The sequence below is a fragment of the Taudactylus pleione genome, unplaced genomic scaffold (assembly GCF_031769625.1).
Source record: "Taudactylus pleione unplaced genomic scaffold, aTauple2 ptg000441l, whole genome shotgun sequence".
NCBI lineage: Eukaryota > Metazoa > Chordata > Amphibia > Anura > Myobatrachidae > Taudactylus > Taudactylus pleione.
Window position 1 is genome coordinate 98,935 of NW_028284843.1, and position 16,782 is coordinate 115,716.

Below are 16,782 nucleotides of genomic sequence, written 5' to 3' on the forward strand. Positions count from 1 at the left end.
AATACTGAGATATACTTTGTAGTTCAGCTGCTAATACTGAGATATACTTTGTAGTTCAGCTGCTAATAATGAGATACACTTTGTAGTTCAGCTGCTAATAATGAGATATACTTTGTAGTTCAGCTGCTAATACTGAGATACACTTTGTAGTTCAGCTGCTAATAATGAGATATACTTTGTAGTTCAGCTGCTAATACTGAGATACACTTTGTAGTTCAGCTGCTAATACTGAGATACACTTTGTAGTTCAGCTGCTAATACTGAGATATACTTTGTAGTTCAGCTGCTAATACTGAGATATACTTTGTAGTTCAGCTGCTAATACTGAGATATACTTTGTAGTTCAGCTGCTAATAATGAGATATACTTTGTAGTTCAGCTGCTAATAATGAGATACACTTTGTAGTTCAGCTGCTAATACTGAGATACACTTTGTAGTTCAGCTGCTAATACTGAGATACACTTTGTAGTTCAGCTGCTAATACTGAGATACACTTTGTAGAAAAGCTCTGGGGCATTATGTCCACATTATGGGCTTGATTGTGAGTCGCCTACAGGAGCGCACGCAGCAGCGTCTATTTGACATCGCTCATCTGCCAGTTTATGCAAATGCCCTGGTGTACATCCGTGCAGCTGAAAGTGCAAGGACTGAGATGCCCACTGTCTGGTCTACGCACGCTGTAATACCGATAGCTGCATATTTATGCGCCACCATCGGCTGTGTAACTTGTCTCTATCTGACCACGGCCTCTTTTCCTGCGGCTGTGCGCAGGGGCATTTCTATAATGGATGCAGGGTGTGCGGGGAACACGGGCCCCTGGGTCCAGGGGGCCCTGCACCGCACACCCTGCACTCATAATATTACTTTCCTCTCCGGAGTCCAACATCGGCGCGGGATCCGGTGCTGTAAAACCGCTGCAGCCATTTTCCCGGTGACCTGTGCATACATTATAGATTCTGGGCACACTCTAGAGCCCAGAGTCTATAGCTCTGGCGCTGGCCGCGCACATCTCAGTGCGCTGCCGGGCGTAGAGAGGGCCCATGTCGGAGACTGCACACGGGCCCCCTCCTCTCTAGAAACGCGCACGCTGTAATACCGATAGCTGCTTCCTTATGCGCCACCATCGGCTGTACCATTGTAACTTGCCGCAGTCCTATGGCAGGTGCAATGTCTCCATCTGACCACGGCCTCCTATGCCTGTGTCTGTGCGTCTACACACGCTGTAATACCGATAGCTGCGTCCTTATACACCACCATCGGCTGTACCATTGTAACTTGCCGCAGTCCTATTGCAGGTGCAATGTCTCCAGCTGACCACGGCCTCCTATGCCTGCGGCTGTGCGTCTGCGCACGCTGTAATACCGATAGCTGCGTCCTTATACACCACCATCGGCTGTACCATTGTAACTTGCCGCAGTCCGATGTCAGGTGCAATGTCTCCAGCTGACCACGGCCTCCTTTCCTGCGTCTGTGCGTCTGGGAACGCTATAATACCGATAGCTGCGTCCTTATATACCACCATCGGCTGTACCATTGTAACTTGCCGCAGTCCTATGTCAGGTGCAATGTCTCCATGTGACCACGGCCTCCTATGCCTGCGGCTGTGCGTCTGCACACGCTGTAATACCGATAGCTGCGTCCTTATACACCACCATCGGCTGTATCATTGTAACTTGCCGCAGTCCTATGACAGGTGCAATGTCTCCATCTGACCACGGCCTCCTATGCCTGCGTCTGTACGTCTGCGCACGCTGTAATACCGATAGCTGCGTCCTTATGCGCCACCATCGGCTGTACCATTGTAACTTGCCGCAGTCCTATGGCAGGTGCAATGTCTCCATCTGACCACGGTCTCCTTTCCTGCGGCTGTGCGTCTGCGCACGCTGTAATACCGATAGCTGCGTCCTTATATACCACCATCATCTGTACCATTGTAACTTGCCGCAGTCCTATGACAGGTGCAATGTCTCCAGCTGACCACGGCCTCCTATGCCTGCGGCTGTGCGTCTGGAAACGCTATAATACCGATAGCTGCGTCCTTATACTCCACCATCGGCTGTACCATTGTAACTTGCCGCAGTCCTATGGCAGGTGCAATGTCTCCATCTGACCACGGCCTCCTTTCCTGCGTCTGTGCGTCTGGGCACGCTATAATACCGATAGCTGCGTCCTTATACACCACCATCGGCTGTACCATTGTAACTTGCCGCAGTCCTATGGCAGGTGCAATGTCTCCATCTGACCACGGCCTCATATGCCTGCGGCTGTGCGTCTGCGCACGCTGTAATACCGATAGCTGCGTCCTTATACACCACCATCGGCTGTACCATTGTATCTTGCCGCAGTCCTATGACAGGTGCAATGTCTCCATCTGACCACGGCCTCCTTTCCTGCGTCTGTACGTCTGCGCACGCTGTAATACCGATAGCTGCGTCCTTATACACCACCATCGGCTGTACCATTGTAACTTGCAGTAGTCCTATGACAGGTGCAATGTCTCCATCTGACCACGGCCTCCTATGCCTGCGGCTGTGTGTCTGCGCACGCTGTAATACCGATAGCTGCGTCCTTATATACCACCATCGGCTGTACCATTGTAACTTGCCGCAGTCCTATGACAGGTGCAATGTCTCCATGTGACCACGGTCTCCTATGCCTGCGTCTGTGCGTCTGCGCACGCTATAATACCGATAGCTACGTCCTTATACACCACCATCGGCTGTACCATTGTAACTTGCCGCAGTCCTATGACAGGTGCAATGTCTCCATCTGACCACGGCCTCCTTTCCTGCGGCTGTGCGTCTGCGCACGCTGTAATACCGATAGCTGCGTCCTTATATACCACCATCGGCTGTACCATTGTAACTTGCCGCAGTCCTATGTCAGGTGCAATGTCTCCATCTGACCACGGCCTCCTATGCCTGCGTCTGTGCATCTGCGCACGCTGTAATACCGATAGCTGCGTCCTTATACACCACCATCGGCTGTACCATTGTAACTTGCGGCAGTCCTATGACAGGTGCAATGTCTCCAGCTGACCACGGCCTCCTTTCCTGCGTCTGTGCGTCTGGGAACGCTGTAATACCGATAGCTGCGTCCTTATACACCACCATCGGCTGTACCATTGTAACTTGCCGCAGTCCTATGACAGGTGCAATGTCTCCATCTGACCACGGCCTCCTATGCCGGTGGCTGTGCGTCTGCGCACGCTGTAATACCGATAGCTGCTTCCTTATATACCACCATCGGCTGTACCATTGTAACTTGCCGCAGTCCTATGACAGGTGCAATGTCTCCATCTGACCACGGTCTCCTATGCCTGCGTCTGTGCGTCTGGGAACGCTATAATACCGATAGCTGCGTCCTTATACACCACCATCGGCTGTACCTTTGTAACTTGCCGCAGTCCTATGGCAGGTGCAATGTCTCCATCTGACCACGGTCTCCTATGCCTGCGTCTGTGCGTCTGGGAACGCTATAATACCGATAGCTGCGTCCTTATACACCACCATCGGCTGTACCATTGTAACTTGCCGCAGTCCTATGACAGGTGCAATGTCTCAATCTGACCACGGCCTCCTATGCCTGCGGCTGTGCTTCTGCGCACGCTGTAATACCGATAGCTGCGTCCTTATACACCACCATCGGCTGTACCATTGTAACTTGCCGCAGTCCTATGACAGGTGCAATGTCTCCATCTGACCACTGTCTCCTATGCCTGCGGCTGTGCGTCTGCGCACGCTATAATACCGATAGCTACGTCCTTATACACCACCATCGGCTGTACCATTGTAACTTGCCGCAGTCCTATGGCAGGTGCAATGTCTCCATCTGACCACAGCCTCCTATGCCTGCGGCTGTGCGTCTGCGCACGCTGTAATACCGATAGCTACGTCCTTATACACCACCATCGGCTGTACCATTGTAACTTGCCGCAGTCCTATGGCAGGTGCAATGTCTCCATCTGACCACGGTCTCCTATGCCTGCGGCTGTGCGTCTGCGCACGCTATAATACCGATAGCTACGTCCATATACACCACCATCGGCTGTACCATTGTAACTTGCCGCAGTCCTATGACAGGTGCAATGTCTCAATCTGACCACGGCCTCCTTTCCTGCGTCTGTGCGTCTGCGTACGCTGTAATACCGATAGCTACGTCCTTATACACCACCATCGGCTGTACCATTGTAACTTGCCGCAGTCCTATGGCAGGTGCAATGTCTCCATCTGACCACGGCCTCCTATGCCTGCGGCTGTGCGTCTGCGCACGCTGTAATACCGATAGCTGCGTCCTTATACACCACCATCGGCTGTACCATTGTAACTTGCCGCAGTCCTATGACAGGTGCAATGTCTCCATCTGACCACGGTCTCCTATGCCTGCGGCTGTGCGTCTGCGCACGCTATAATACCGATAGCTACGTCCATATACACCACCATCGGCTGTACCATTGTAACTTGCCGCAGTCCTATGACAGGTGCAATGTCTCCAGCTGACCACGGTCTCCTATGCCTGCGTCTGTGCGTCTGGGAACGCTATAATACCGATAGCTGCGTCCTTATACACCACCATCGGCTGTACCTTTGTAACTTGCCGCAGTCCTATGGCAGGTGCAATGTCTCCATCTGACCACGGTCTCCTATGCCTGCGTCTGTGCGTCTGGGAACGCTATAATACCGATAGCTGCGTCCTTATACACCACCATCGGCTGTACCATTGTAACTTGCCACAGTCCTATGACAGGTGCAATGTCTCAATCTGACCACGGCCTCCTATGCCTGCGGCTGTGCGTATGCGCACGCTGTAATACCGATAGCTGCGTCCTTATACACCACCATCGGCTGTACCATTGTAACTTGCCGCAGTCCTATGACAGGTGCAATGTCTCCATCTGACCACGGTCTCCTATGCCTGCGGCTGTGCGTCTGCGCACGCTATAATACCGATAGCTACGTCCTTATACACCACCATCGGCTGTACCATTGTAACTTGCCGCAGTCCTATGGCAGGTGCAATGTCTCCATCTGACCACGGCCTCCTATGCCTGCGGCTGTGCGTCTGCGCACGCTGTAATACCGATAGCTACGTCCTTATACACCACCATCTGCTGTACCATTGTAACTTGCCGCAGTCCTCTGGCAGGTGCAATGTCTCCATCTGACCACGGTCTCCTATGCCTGCGGCTGTGCGTCTGCGCACGCTATAATACCGATAGCTACGTCCATATACACCACCATCGGCTGTACCATTGTAACTTGCCGCAGTCCTATGACAGGTGCAATGTCTCAATCTGACCACGGCCTCCTGTCCTGCGTCTGTGCGTCTGCGCACGCTGTAATACCGATAGCTACGTCCTTATACACCACCATCGGCTGTACCATTGTAACTTGCCGCAGTCCTATGGCAGGTGCAATGTCTCCATCTGACCACGGCCTCCTATGCCTGCGGCTGTGCGTCTGCGCACGCTGTAATACCGATAGCTGCGTCCTTATACACCACCATCGGCTGTACCATTGTAACTTGCCGCAGTCCTATGACAGGTGCAATGTCTCCATCTGACCACGGTCTCCTATGCCTGCGGCTGTGCGTCTGCGCACGCTATAATACCGATAGCTACGTCCATATACACCACCATCGGCTGTACCATTGTAACTTGCCGCAGTCCTATGACAGGTGCCATGTCTCCAGCTGACCACGGCCTCCTTTCCTGCGTCTGTGCGTCTGGGAACGCTGTAATACCGATAGCTGCGTCCTTATACACCACCATCGGCTGTATCATTGTAACTTGCCGCAGTCCTATGACAGGTGCAATGTCTCCATCTGACCACGGCCTCCTATGCCGGTGGCTGTGCGTCTGCGCACGCTGTAATACCGATAGCTGCTTCCTTATATACCACCATCGGCTGTACCATTGTAACTTGCCGCAGTCCTATGACAGGTGCAATGTCTCCATCTGACCACGGTCTCCTATGCCTGCGGCTGTGCGTCTGCGCACGCTATAATACCGATAGCTACGTCCATATACACCACCATCGGCTGTACCATTGTAACTTGCCGCAGTCCTATGACAGGTGCAATGTCTCCAGCTGACCACGGCCTCCTTTCCTGCGTCTGTGCGTCTGGGAACGCTGTAATACCGATAGCTGCGTCCTTATACACCACCATCGGCTGTATCATTGTAACTTGCCGCAGTCCTATGACAGGTGCAATGTCTCCATCTGACCACGGCCTCCTATGCCGGTGGCTGTGCGTCTGCGCACGCTGTAATACCGATAGCTGCGTCCTTATATACCACCATCGGCTGTACCATTGTAACTTGCCGCAGTCCTATGACAGGTGCAATGTCTCCATCTGACCACGGCCTCCTATGCCGGTGGCTGTGCGCCTGGGAACGCTATAATACCGATAGCTGCGTCCTTATACACCACCATCGGCTGTACCATTGTAACTTGCCGCAGTCCTATGGCAGGTGCAATGTCTCCATCTGACCACGGCCTCTTATGCCTGCGGCTGTGCGTCTGGGAACGCTATAATACCGATAGCTGCGTCCTTATACACCACCATCGGCTGTACCATTGTAACTTGCCGCAGTCCTATGGCAGGTGCAATGTCTCCATCTGACCACGGCCTCCTATGCCTGCGGCTGTGCGTCTGCGCACGCTGTAATACCGATAGCTGCGTCCTTATATGCCACCATCGGCTGTACCATTGTAACTTGCCGCAGTCCTATGGCAGGTGCAATGTCTCCATCTGACCACGGCCTCCTATGCCGGTGGCTGTGCGTCTGGGAACGCTGTAATACCGATAGCTGCGTCCTTATACACCACCATCGGCTGTACCATTGTAACTTGCCGCAGTCCTATGACAGGTGCAATGTCTCCATCTGACCACGGCCTCCTATGCCTGCGGCTGTGCGTCTGGGAACGCTGTAATACCGATAGCTGCGTCCTTATACACCACCATCGGCTGTACCATTGTAACTTGCCGCAGTCCTATGACAGGTGTAATGTCTCCATCTGACCACGGTCTCCTATGCCGGTGGCTGTGCGTCTGGGAACGCTGTAATACCGATAGCTGCGTCCTTATACACCACCATCGGCTGTACCATTGTAACTTGCCGCAGTCCTATGACAGGTGCAATGTCTCCATCTGATCATGGTCTCCTATGCCGGTGGCTGTGCGTCTGGGAACGCAGGCTCTTGCATTGATAGACCTGCGACACTCCCATAATACGCCCACTGAATGGACCATGGCTGCCGGCACTAAGGACCACCTCCCAGTCACCGCCCAGTAACGTCCAACACTTTCCTGCCACCTTTCTGACAGCGTCTGTCCTGATCGCAGGAGCGCCTTTGTGCTTACACTCCGTAACGCAAGCGCACAAAATATCGCTCAGCTATAAGCATCAGCGCTGCGTGTTGATTGGATGCGTCTCTTAATCAGGCCCGATATACCTTACAACGTGTAAAATGAGTCAGAGGTGAACGCAGTTGCAGCAGACTTGCGAAAATATGCTAATGACCTAGCTAATGTCTTGTGCACATAGAAGCCCGCCTCTGGCGTCTCACATCCGCCGCTTCTGTACACAAGATTAAAGATTGGAAACATCGGTCGCACATTGAACCTCCGAGCAAGCCTATGCGGTCTCAGAATGCGCATGTGGGTCACTAAGACTCACCCAGAAAATGGCCCTGACACACCTGTGATTTTCTGGACAACCCCCGTCACTTGTCACTCACTTTGCAAATAAATCCTCTCTGCATCCGCCATCTCTAATCCAAGGCGGAGCGTGGTGCATAGCTCCACTATGTCCAGCATTGGCAGCTCGTCCACCTCTGAATGAGGCCCTTTTATATGGCTCGCAGAACTGATATGAGGGGAACGCTGCCTGATTTGCCTCCACTAGCGGATATGCACTTTTCCAAGCACCAAAGTAGTCGTATGACGTCACTGCTTATCAAATATAAAATGATGACATGTCCATATATAAAGATATATTTTATATACAGTATATTATTATTATGAGTACGATTTGCTCTCTCCGGGCTTGTTGCTCTGTTTCCGGCAGAGGCACAGCATCCAGCTTTCCCCGGGAAGTCGGTGGTTACACTGCACCTTCCACGTTGTTACACAGCGTATGAAGGAGACGAGAGATATCAGAAGAGGGAGAGGGGAGCAACATTGCGGCTCCCGGACCCCCAGCCTGTCTCCTGCTGCACTGTTGGAACATTTTTTGCAATGTAACCAGTGAGCTGAGTATACTCTCTTTATGTTACCCGTGGACGGCCAATGATATTTACTCACAGTTATTCCATTTGCCTATACACTGTATATTGCTGCTTTTTGATTTTAGATGATTAACTGCATGATCTATATTGCTGGAGGAGGAGAGCAATTACTAACGACTGGATACTAAATCATAAATTGCTGACAGACTTGTTCCTCTATATGAATACCCAGGACACTGATTATTTACTAAATACAGAGCATTAACATTCTATAAGGTGACTATGAAATTGATTTCATATGCTGCTGATTGCATATGCTGTTTATATTAAGTGACTCGGCTCCGTATTCAATTTGAGGCGAAATGTCGGAAACGGCGATAATTTATTGCCGATGACGTCATTTTCGCCTATTTCAATTATTCCCGTATTCAATTACATTGACTTTTTACCGGTGCGAGAAGTCAATGTAAAAAAAACGGGGATAAATATTCACCAGCCTTTAGCAGGTAAAAAAAAGTGCAGAATTGGGGTTTAGGGGTGCAGGCTAAAAAATAGATAAATAGATAAAAAAAAATAGCCTGCACCCTTGGGAATGCCCCCTTAAAACGAAAGCTGCAAAAAAAACTAAAAAAAAAAGAACAACCAAAAAAAATTATATTAAATTTTGGGGTGAAAAAAAAAATAGGGGAACAGTGTTTAAAAATAGGGAAATAGGTTCCGGGGTATTCTGTAAGTAAGCGGCAGGTGTTTTCTAGAATAGGCTATTAGCGGCAGGTGCTTTTTTGCAGAATTTTTAAAAAATTAGTTTAGGGACTTAAAAGTATGCTAGTACTGTACACATTTTCATGTACCCCAAATTTGATGGGACCACTTTTAAAAACGAAAATAAAAAGCGAAGTGCTTTTCTGCATCACTTCTTCAATGTCTGGAAAAAAACACCTGCCGTGGTTATTTAAAAACCCGACTTTCTTTTGCAGGCAAAAACAGGGGTACCCATAGTGATCCCCCAGGTCTGGACATCTTTTGGGGAGTCCTACAATAATTTCCCGAAAAAGCCCGTATTTTTTCGCCGATCGAAGTTTCGCCTATTCCCAATTTCGCCTACTTTGGAATTGAATACGGGGAATAGCGGGCACGCGCCCAATACGTTTCCGACTGGAAAACAGGCGGAAGAGGCGAAAAGTCTGGACTTTTCGCCTCAAATTGAATACGGGCCTAAGAAGGATGATAATAATATTAGTGTCTTCTAGTGCACTTTACTAACAAGTCTATGTCATGTGATGTACATTTTAGTATTACAGACGTCTTATGCTGGTATATTGTACGAACTTTATGTTTATATGGTTTATATGATGTATATTCTTTGTATGATTCGCTATGGATAAATATTGATTTATTGCTACTTGAATAAATTTGTATAACTATCTGTGGACAGCGCTCCCTACATTGTGTATTTCTTCATGTTTCATTGGATGAGGCCCCAGCTGTTAATTTTTTGGTAGTTGCAGTCCTAGCTAGCTTTATTATTTGCATAGTGTTTGAGGGTATCGCTGTCACTAGCGCCTGTCTTGTGTGTGTGTGTATATATATATATGTGTGTGTGCGTGTGTGTATATATATACATATATATGTGTGTGTGTGTGTATATATATATATATATATATATATGTGTGTGTGTGTGTGTATATATATATATGTGTGTGTATATATATATATATGTGTGTGTGTGTGTGTATATATATATATATATGTGTGTGTGTGTGTATATATATATATATATGTGTGTGTGTGTGTATATATATATATATATGTGTGTGTGTGTATTTTATATATATATATATATGTGTGTGTGTGCGTGTAATATATAATCTTTTTCTGTATTGTTGTTAGGACTCTCATATAAATTCAAATGTTAAAGAAAGGGCACAATCATAATCAGGCTTCATCTGGTAGTTATTGTCAGGAAATGCTGCATGTGTTAGATTAATATACGTGTTTCTGATATAAACAATACACTGTGCACAATGTGAGGACAATAAAACTAATAAATAAGGCTTTACCTTAAGTCTAACTCTACTACATTTTAAAGTCATTTTTAAGCCATTTATGTTAAAATATTTACTAATGACATAGGGTTCTATTTACTAAGCTGTAAGGAGATAAAGTGAACGTGATAAGGAACCAGCCAATCAGCTCCTAACTGTCATTTTTCAAAAACAGCCTGTGACATGGCAGTTAGGAGCTGATAGGCAGGTACCTTATCACCATGCGCTTTATCTCCTAACACAGCTTAGTAAATAGACCCCATAATTTGTGTGGTTTGCATTGTAATGAATATTTAAATATTTAAATTGTCTTCATAGATGTGGGCTGCAGTTTAATATAAATAAAAAAAATAAGTAAAAAAAAATCCCATACACCATAATGAAAGTGTTTTTCACAGTTGTAGGTGTTAAAAATTGTGTTATATTTTCTGCAGTAGAAAATACAATTAAAAGCGTGTCTTGTTTCTAAAAAATATTTTTTACTTAATTAAAAAAACAAAAAAAATGAATTTTTAGAATATAATTTACTTTAAATGTACTTTACACTTATAACCAATATTTGTTTTCATTAGAAGAACCACATTTACATCCTATAAGACAATTTTAGACCATTTTTGGTATAAAATGGGAGGTTTTGTTCAATAACCTCCCACTGAGTATATGGTTGTTGCAGACTTACCTTGGCCACCTTTTATGTTGTAGAAAGGTCCTGTGCATGTATACTGAATTATCGCATTGTATGTAGTCACGCCTCTCGCTGTTTCATAGGTGAAGGTCCCATTGTCTATGCTGTCAGGCACGCCACAGTCAACAACTAGTAAAATTATACAATATACAATGTTACACGTCAGCATTTTGTTTCCCAGAAGTGGTATCACCAGTGTTTTAATTAAGATTAGCCTAACAAAATATACATATATAGAAATAGTTATATTTACTTCTGTCCAGTAATTAAATGCTGAAATAAATCAATGATTATATAAAAAAAAATGGTGCTGGCTTTTTTCCTGGTTTTGAGTCTCCTCTGGTTACAGGTGCGCCATTGGCTCCAGTATATCATGAGAAAAGGGCGCTATATGAACTAACAATGAGTCGTTGGAAGAGAAATATGCCGCCACCACTTTAGCTTTGTGGAGAAGATAGAAAACAGGAAAAGAGAAGACCCTTTCTGAATGCAGACATTAAATTAGTAAATTCTATAATTTAAGGACACGAGTAGGGGGGCGTGGCTTGGATGTGGATCCGGGAAGACGTGCTCTTGATAGCGCTCCCGGCGATCAAGCACAAAAGAGAGGCTCTCGGGTGCACCAGTGACTGGTGAGCGGCTACTATACGAAGCAGTAGCCCTCCGGAGTCTGCCGCATAAGTCTAAGCCGTTTCGCCGCATACTCGTCTCCGGTCCTTGATTGGGCCTAGCACTGAGGCTGAGACCGCGGCCTCGATTTCAGGACAGCACGATCGCGACGGAAACCGGAAGTGAAGAGTCGCCGGAATATATACTGCTCTCTGCCTGCGGCACTACATAATCGGGATGCTAAGGTGGGCACAGTAGTTCTAGTAAAAGAACAAAGGGGTCCCAGATTATTATATTTGAGGATACACTACTGTGGTGTAATACACAAAGCTGGTAGTGAAGCAGGCCATATTGGATAGCATTCAGGCCTTGAATGTTAGACTGACAGGAGAGGTCTTCCTGGATACATATAGAGATCCACAGAGCTAATATCACCCTGCTTTTCCCCCACAACCACTGGATGAGACATCAATAATAAGTGGCACTGCTGGACAGGTCATACTCATTTTCCATGATTATCCCACATTCCAGGTGGTATTGAATTTACACTCCATACTCTCATTATAATTATGAAGTAAAGAATATCTCCTACACAGAGCCCTGTTGTTACCCGCAACTTCTTTATTTCAATATTGCCGAGACTATAAAGCCTTATAATATATATATTTTCTATGGAAAAATATTTTTCTGCATCAGCCACGCTGAAGCCGCAACAGCAGAGACAGGAAAAACGTCGAGCTGAAACGGTAATGTCTCCAGGAAAGGATAAAGATCCTGCATCACCTGCAGCTAAGAAAGTAATATTACCTCAAGACACTCAGTCTTCTAAACAGAATCGTAGTGTGTCAGACGCTCCCATTACTTATAACGATGTGGTGGAAGCCATTAAAACAACAATGGGTCCACTCTTGTCGCAAGCTGTTTCAGATATCACGTCACAGTCGAAAGAGTTAACACATAGAGTTACTGTAACAGAACAAAGGATGGGAGAAGTCTTTCAGGATGTCTCACAACTAAAGCACACAGTGAAGAAATTAGAGCAAGACAACTACCATTTATGGCACAAACTAGACGACCTAGAAAATAGGTCCCGTCGAAATAATACTAGACTTGTTGGACTCCCAGAATCAATTAAAGGCCCAGCATTGGCTCATTTTGTTCGTAATACCTTACCCAAATTACTCGAAATTGAAGAAGAATGTAGTGACTTAGTGGTGGAGAGAGTTCATCGTCTGGGCCAAGCTCCCAATTCATCTAACATGCGTCCAAGAGTTGTCCTTTTTAGATGTCTTAATTGCCTACTAAACAGGCATTTTGGGCGGCCTCAAAGAAAAGAACTATGCCAATTCTTTGGGAGAGTACGAAGCTCTATCTCTTTCAAGACTATTCTGTAGAATTATCTAGAGCAAGGAAAGCGTTTTCCCCTGTCTGTTCACAACTAGCTGCAGATAAACGCAAATTTGCCCTTATTTACCCAGCCAGACTTCGACTTTTTGAAGGTTCAACGTATAAGGACTTTACCAATCCTTCAGATGCTATGGCTTACATCCGTGAGGAACACGAAGCTTCGTCTCAGGATATTTCTGATACTATTGATACACCAACATGATCTAATTTCAACTAAATTGGCCAAACTTATAAAAAGTGGACAACGTTTCGACTGATACCATTTCTATCGGTTCAATAGAGGTTGATGTCCTAAAAAATAGTCTGCATAATTATTTCATCATTGGATAAGTATATTTTGATTAATAATTGATCTTTATCCTTATGTGATCTTAGAAGATTTTCCACTAGGTTATAGAAATATTATCTTTGCATTTTTTGTTTTTCTATTTACCTTAGTGATAAGGATATTATAATACTAGCTCTCTTTAATAATTTTTAGAGGGTTATGACAAGGGGCTCTGTAGACCCTTATTGTCTAAATATGTTTCTTGGTTTATTGATGCAAATATTGTTTTGCCTAATAATCTTTGGGCTAGAGTTCATTGATATAATATCAAAATGGAGTATGATATGCTTTGTCTTCCCCCTGTCTTTGTCTGTTTGTTCTTCTTCCCCTGTGGTTTTTCCTCCCCCATTACTTTATATCATTTTAAGAGGAATGGAAATGTATGACTTCAGGTATATAAGATTTATTCTTATAATTATTATAATCTTCTGTGAGTCACTATGGCGCTTAAGATTGGCACGTGGAATGTAGGAGGTATAAATTCTCCTGTGAAGAGACATAAAATTCTCATGTATCTCTCTAAACAACAAATAGATATTGCATGTCTTCAGGAAACTCACTTGACGGCAGAAGAGACAACTAAATTCCAAATGCTTCAGTGGAAATTAATAGCAGCTGCTCCTTTTAATTCTAAATCGCGAGGGGTTGTTATTCTGGCCAAAAGATCCATTCCTCTATCTGTTATCTCTATGGACGCTGATCCAGACGGTCGCTATGTCATAATTAAAATATGTATCCATAAGACTAACTATGTGCTTTGTAATATATATGCTCCAAACATATATAAAAAAATCCTTTTTTCAGTCATTGTTAACTAAACTATTGGTATATGATTCTGACTCAATGATAGTATGTGGTGATTTCAACCTAATTTCATCCCCATATTTAGACAGATCCCAGAAAACCTCTTCTACAATATCTTTACCTAAGTTAGGAGTCCCAACTATAGCATCTAGACTTCAATTAGTAGATGTTTGGCGGGCTATTAATCCTATTGAAAAAGATTATACGTGTCTCTCTTCAGCTCATCATACTTTTTCACGAATAGACTACATTTTGGCATCTCACTCCCTTTTTCCACAAGTTTCAAAGCCAAATATTGAGTCTATAGTTTTATCTGACCATGCGTTGGTCTGGATGATTATTCAGACAACTCTAGATAGAGGTCCATATCGACATTGGAAATTTCCAGCATACCTTTCGCAGTCTATTTCTTTCCGTAATAAATTGGAAACAGGGTGGATGGATTATAAACACACTAATATATCTCATGCCGAGTCTAATCCGTCATTATTTTGGCAAACAGCGAAATCAGTCCTTCGTGGCAATATTATTTCATATGTTTCGGCGGAGAACAAGAGATTAGCTGTTGCATATTCAGATATTCAAAATAGACTCACTAATGCGTTTCAATTATTTAAAACGAACCCGACTCCCTCATCAAAAGTGGCATATAATGAAGCTAAAATTCATTTCGATGAATACATGAAAAATAAAGGAGACAGACATCTATTTTTGATTAATTACAAATTTCATAAATTTGGCAACAAAACTGGGAAATTGTTATCTAATTTGTTGCAAGGAACCAGGAAACCAATGGTTGTTAACCCATTACAAAATGACGATGGCTCTTTGACCACCTCAAGTAGCCAAATTACAGAGGTTATGAGATCATTCTATGCCAAACTTTATTCACTTAATGTTACTCCCACTGAATCTAATAACATTGCTTCTTCTTGGTGGGATAGTCTCTCATTCCCTCAGATACAAACAGACTTAGCAAATTCTCTAACAGATCCTATAACACTTGAGGTCACAGGGGTTGTGCAACAGCTGAAGTCTTCTAAAGCCCCCGAACCAGACGGCTTATCGTCAGAGTTTTATAAAATCCTTTTACCAAGGATTGGAGACACATTGGTCTCATTTTATAATCATATTATCAACACTAAAACAGTTCCACTTTACTTTAATTCTGCAATAATTAAAGTTTTACCTAAAACTGGTAAAGATTTATCACTCCCAGGTTCTTACAGACCGATATCTTTACTTAATATCGACTATAAGATATTGACAAAAATTTATGCGGAAAGATTGAAACAAATCCTTCCACAAATCATACATACGGATCAATCCGGATTTATTATGGGTCGCCATTCTGTAGTGAATGTTAGAAGACTGTTAGCTGCAATTCAGCATCTTCGACTTTCTCAATGTTCCAATCCCCATATGATAGTTTCCTTTAACGCCGAAAAGGCATTTGACCTTGTGATTTGGGAACATCTTTATTCAACATTAATTAAATTTGGTTTCCCTTTATCTTTTGCTGATGTTTTAAAAACATTATATACGAACCCACTCTCACAGGTCTCTTGCAATGGATATATTTCTTCACCATTTGAGATATACAGAGGAACACGGCAGGGATGTCCTCTATCTCCACTCTTATTTGCCATAGCAATTGAACCCTTGGCTATAGCATTAAGAGTATCCCCGCATGTAGAAGGAATTTCAATTGGAGACGTCACTTTGAAAATTGTGCTTTTTGCTGACGATATGCTACTGTTCATTTCCAATCCCCAGGAATCATTCCCAGCAGTGATGGATCTCATATCCTCTTTTGGATCAATTTCGGGGTATAAAGTTAACTTAGATATATCTGAGATAGTGCCTATATGTGGATCAAATACTTACTTTAATTCTTTACCATTTATACCATTATTTTCTGGTGTTTCAAACACACTTAAATATTTAGGTGTTCACATTACTTCAGATTTATCACACTTATATGAGGCCAACTATATACCAATGATAGCTAAAATAAAATCATTGCTAGATAATTGGAAATCCTTACCCCTTTCATTATTGGGGAGAATAGCAGTAATAAAATCTATTATTTTTCCCAAAATTTTCTACTTGATGCAAATGCTTCCGATTGGTTTGTCCTTAAAAGACATTAAAATTCTCAACAAAAATCTTTGACATTTTCTATGGCAAGGTAAACGCCCTCGTATAGCACAGACTAGGTTGACTAATACTCGATCTAAAGGAGGTTTTGGTCTCCCAGATCTAAAAAGTTACTGTTATCTATATTTTTCCATTATATTAATGATTGGATATCAGACAAAGAAGAGTATACAGATAGACGATTGGATTGGGCATTATTCTCACCATACTCCCCTAGTGCATTATTACATTCCAAAATTAAAGATATTCCTCCTTTTATTTTACAAAATATTATCTTTAAAGATACTTATTATGCGTGGATTTCTATTAACAAAAAGTTACGAAGTAATTATTTATATTCCCCGTACATTCCCTTATGGGGTAACCCAGCCTTTCCTCCTTCTTTGACTAACAGCAATTATCTTAGATGGAGAGAGAAAGGCCTATCAAGTATCACCAAAGTTTTTGATCCAGGTGGCTCCTTATTGTCTTTCGCTGATTTACAACAGAAGTATAATTTGCCAAAACAACAT

The 16,782-nt window shown here is 44.2% G+C and overlaps 1 protein-coding gene across 1 annotated transcript in view; it reads right to left on the reverse strand.

The window, feature by feature from the left end:
• The window catches only part of MASP2 (MBL associated serine protease 2), a 250,999-nt gene that overhangs the window by 6,077 nt on the left and 228,140 nt on the right, over positions 1 to 16,782 (reverse strand). Inside the window, exon 8 of the mRNA XM_088447809.1 lies at positions 10,957 to 11,091. Within this exon, the coding sequence (XP_088303935.1) occupies positions 10,957 to 11,091 (135 nt within the window). The remainder of the gene's footprint in view (positions 1 to 10,956; positions 11,092 to 16,782) is intronic.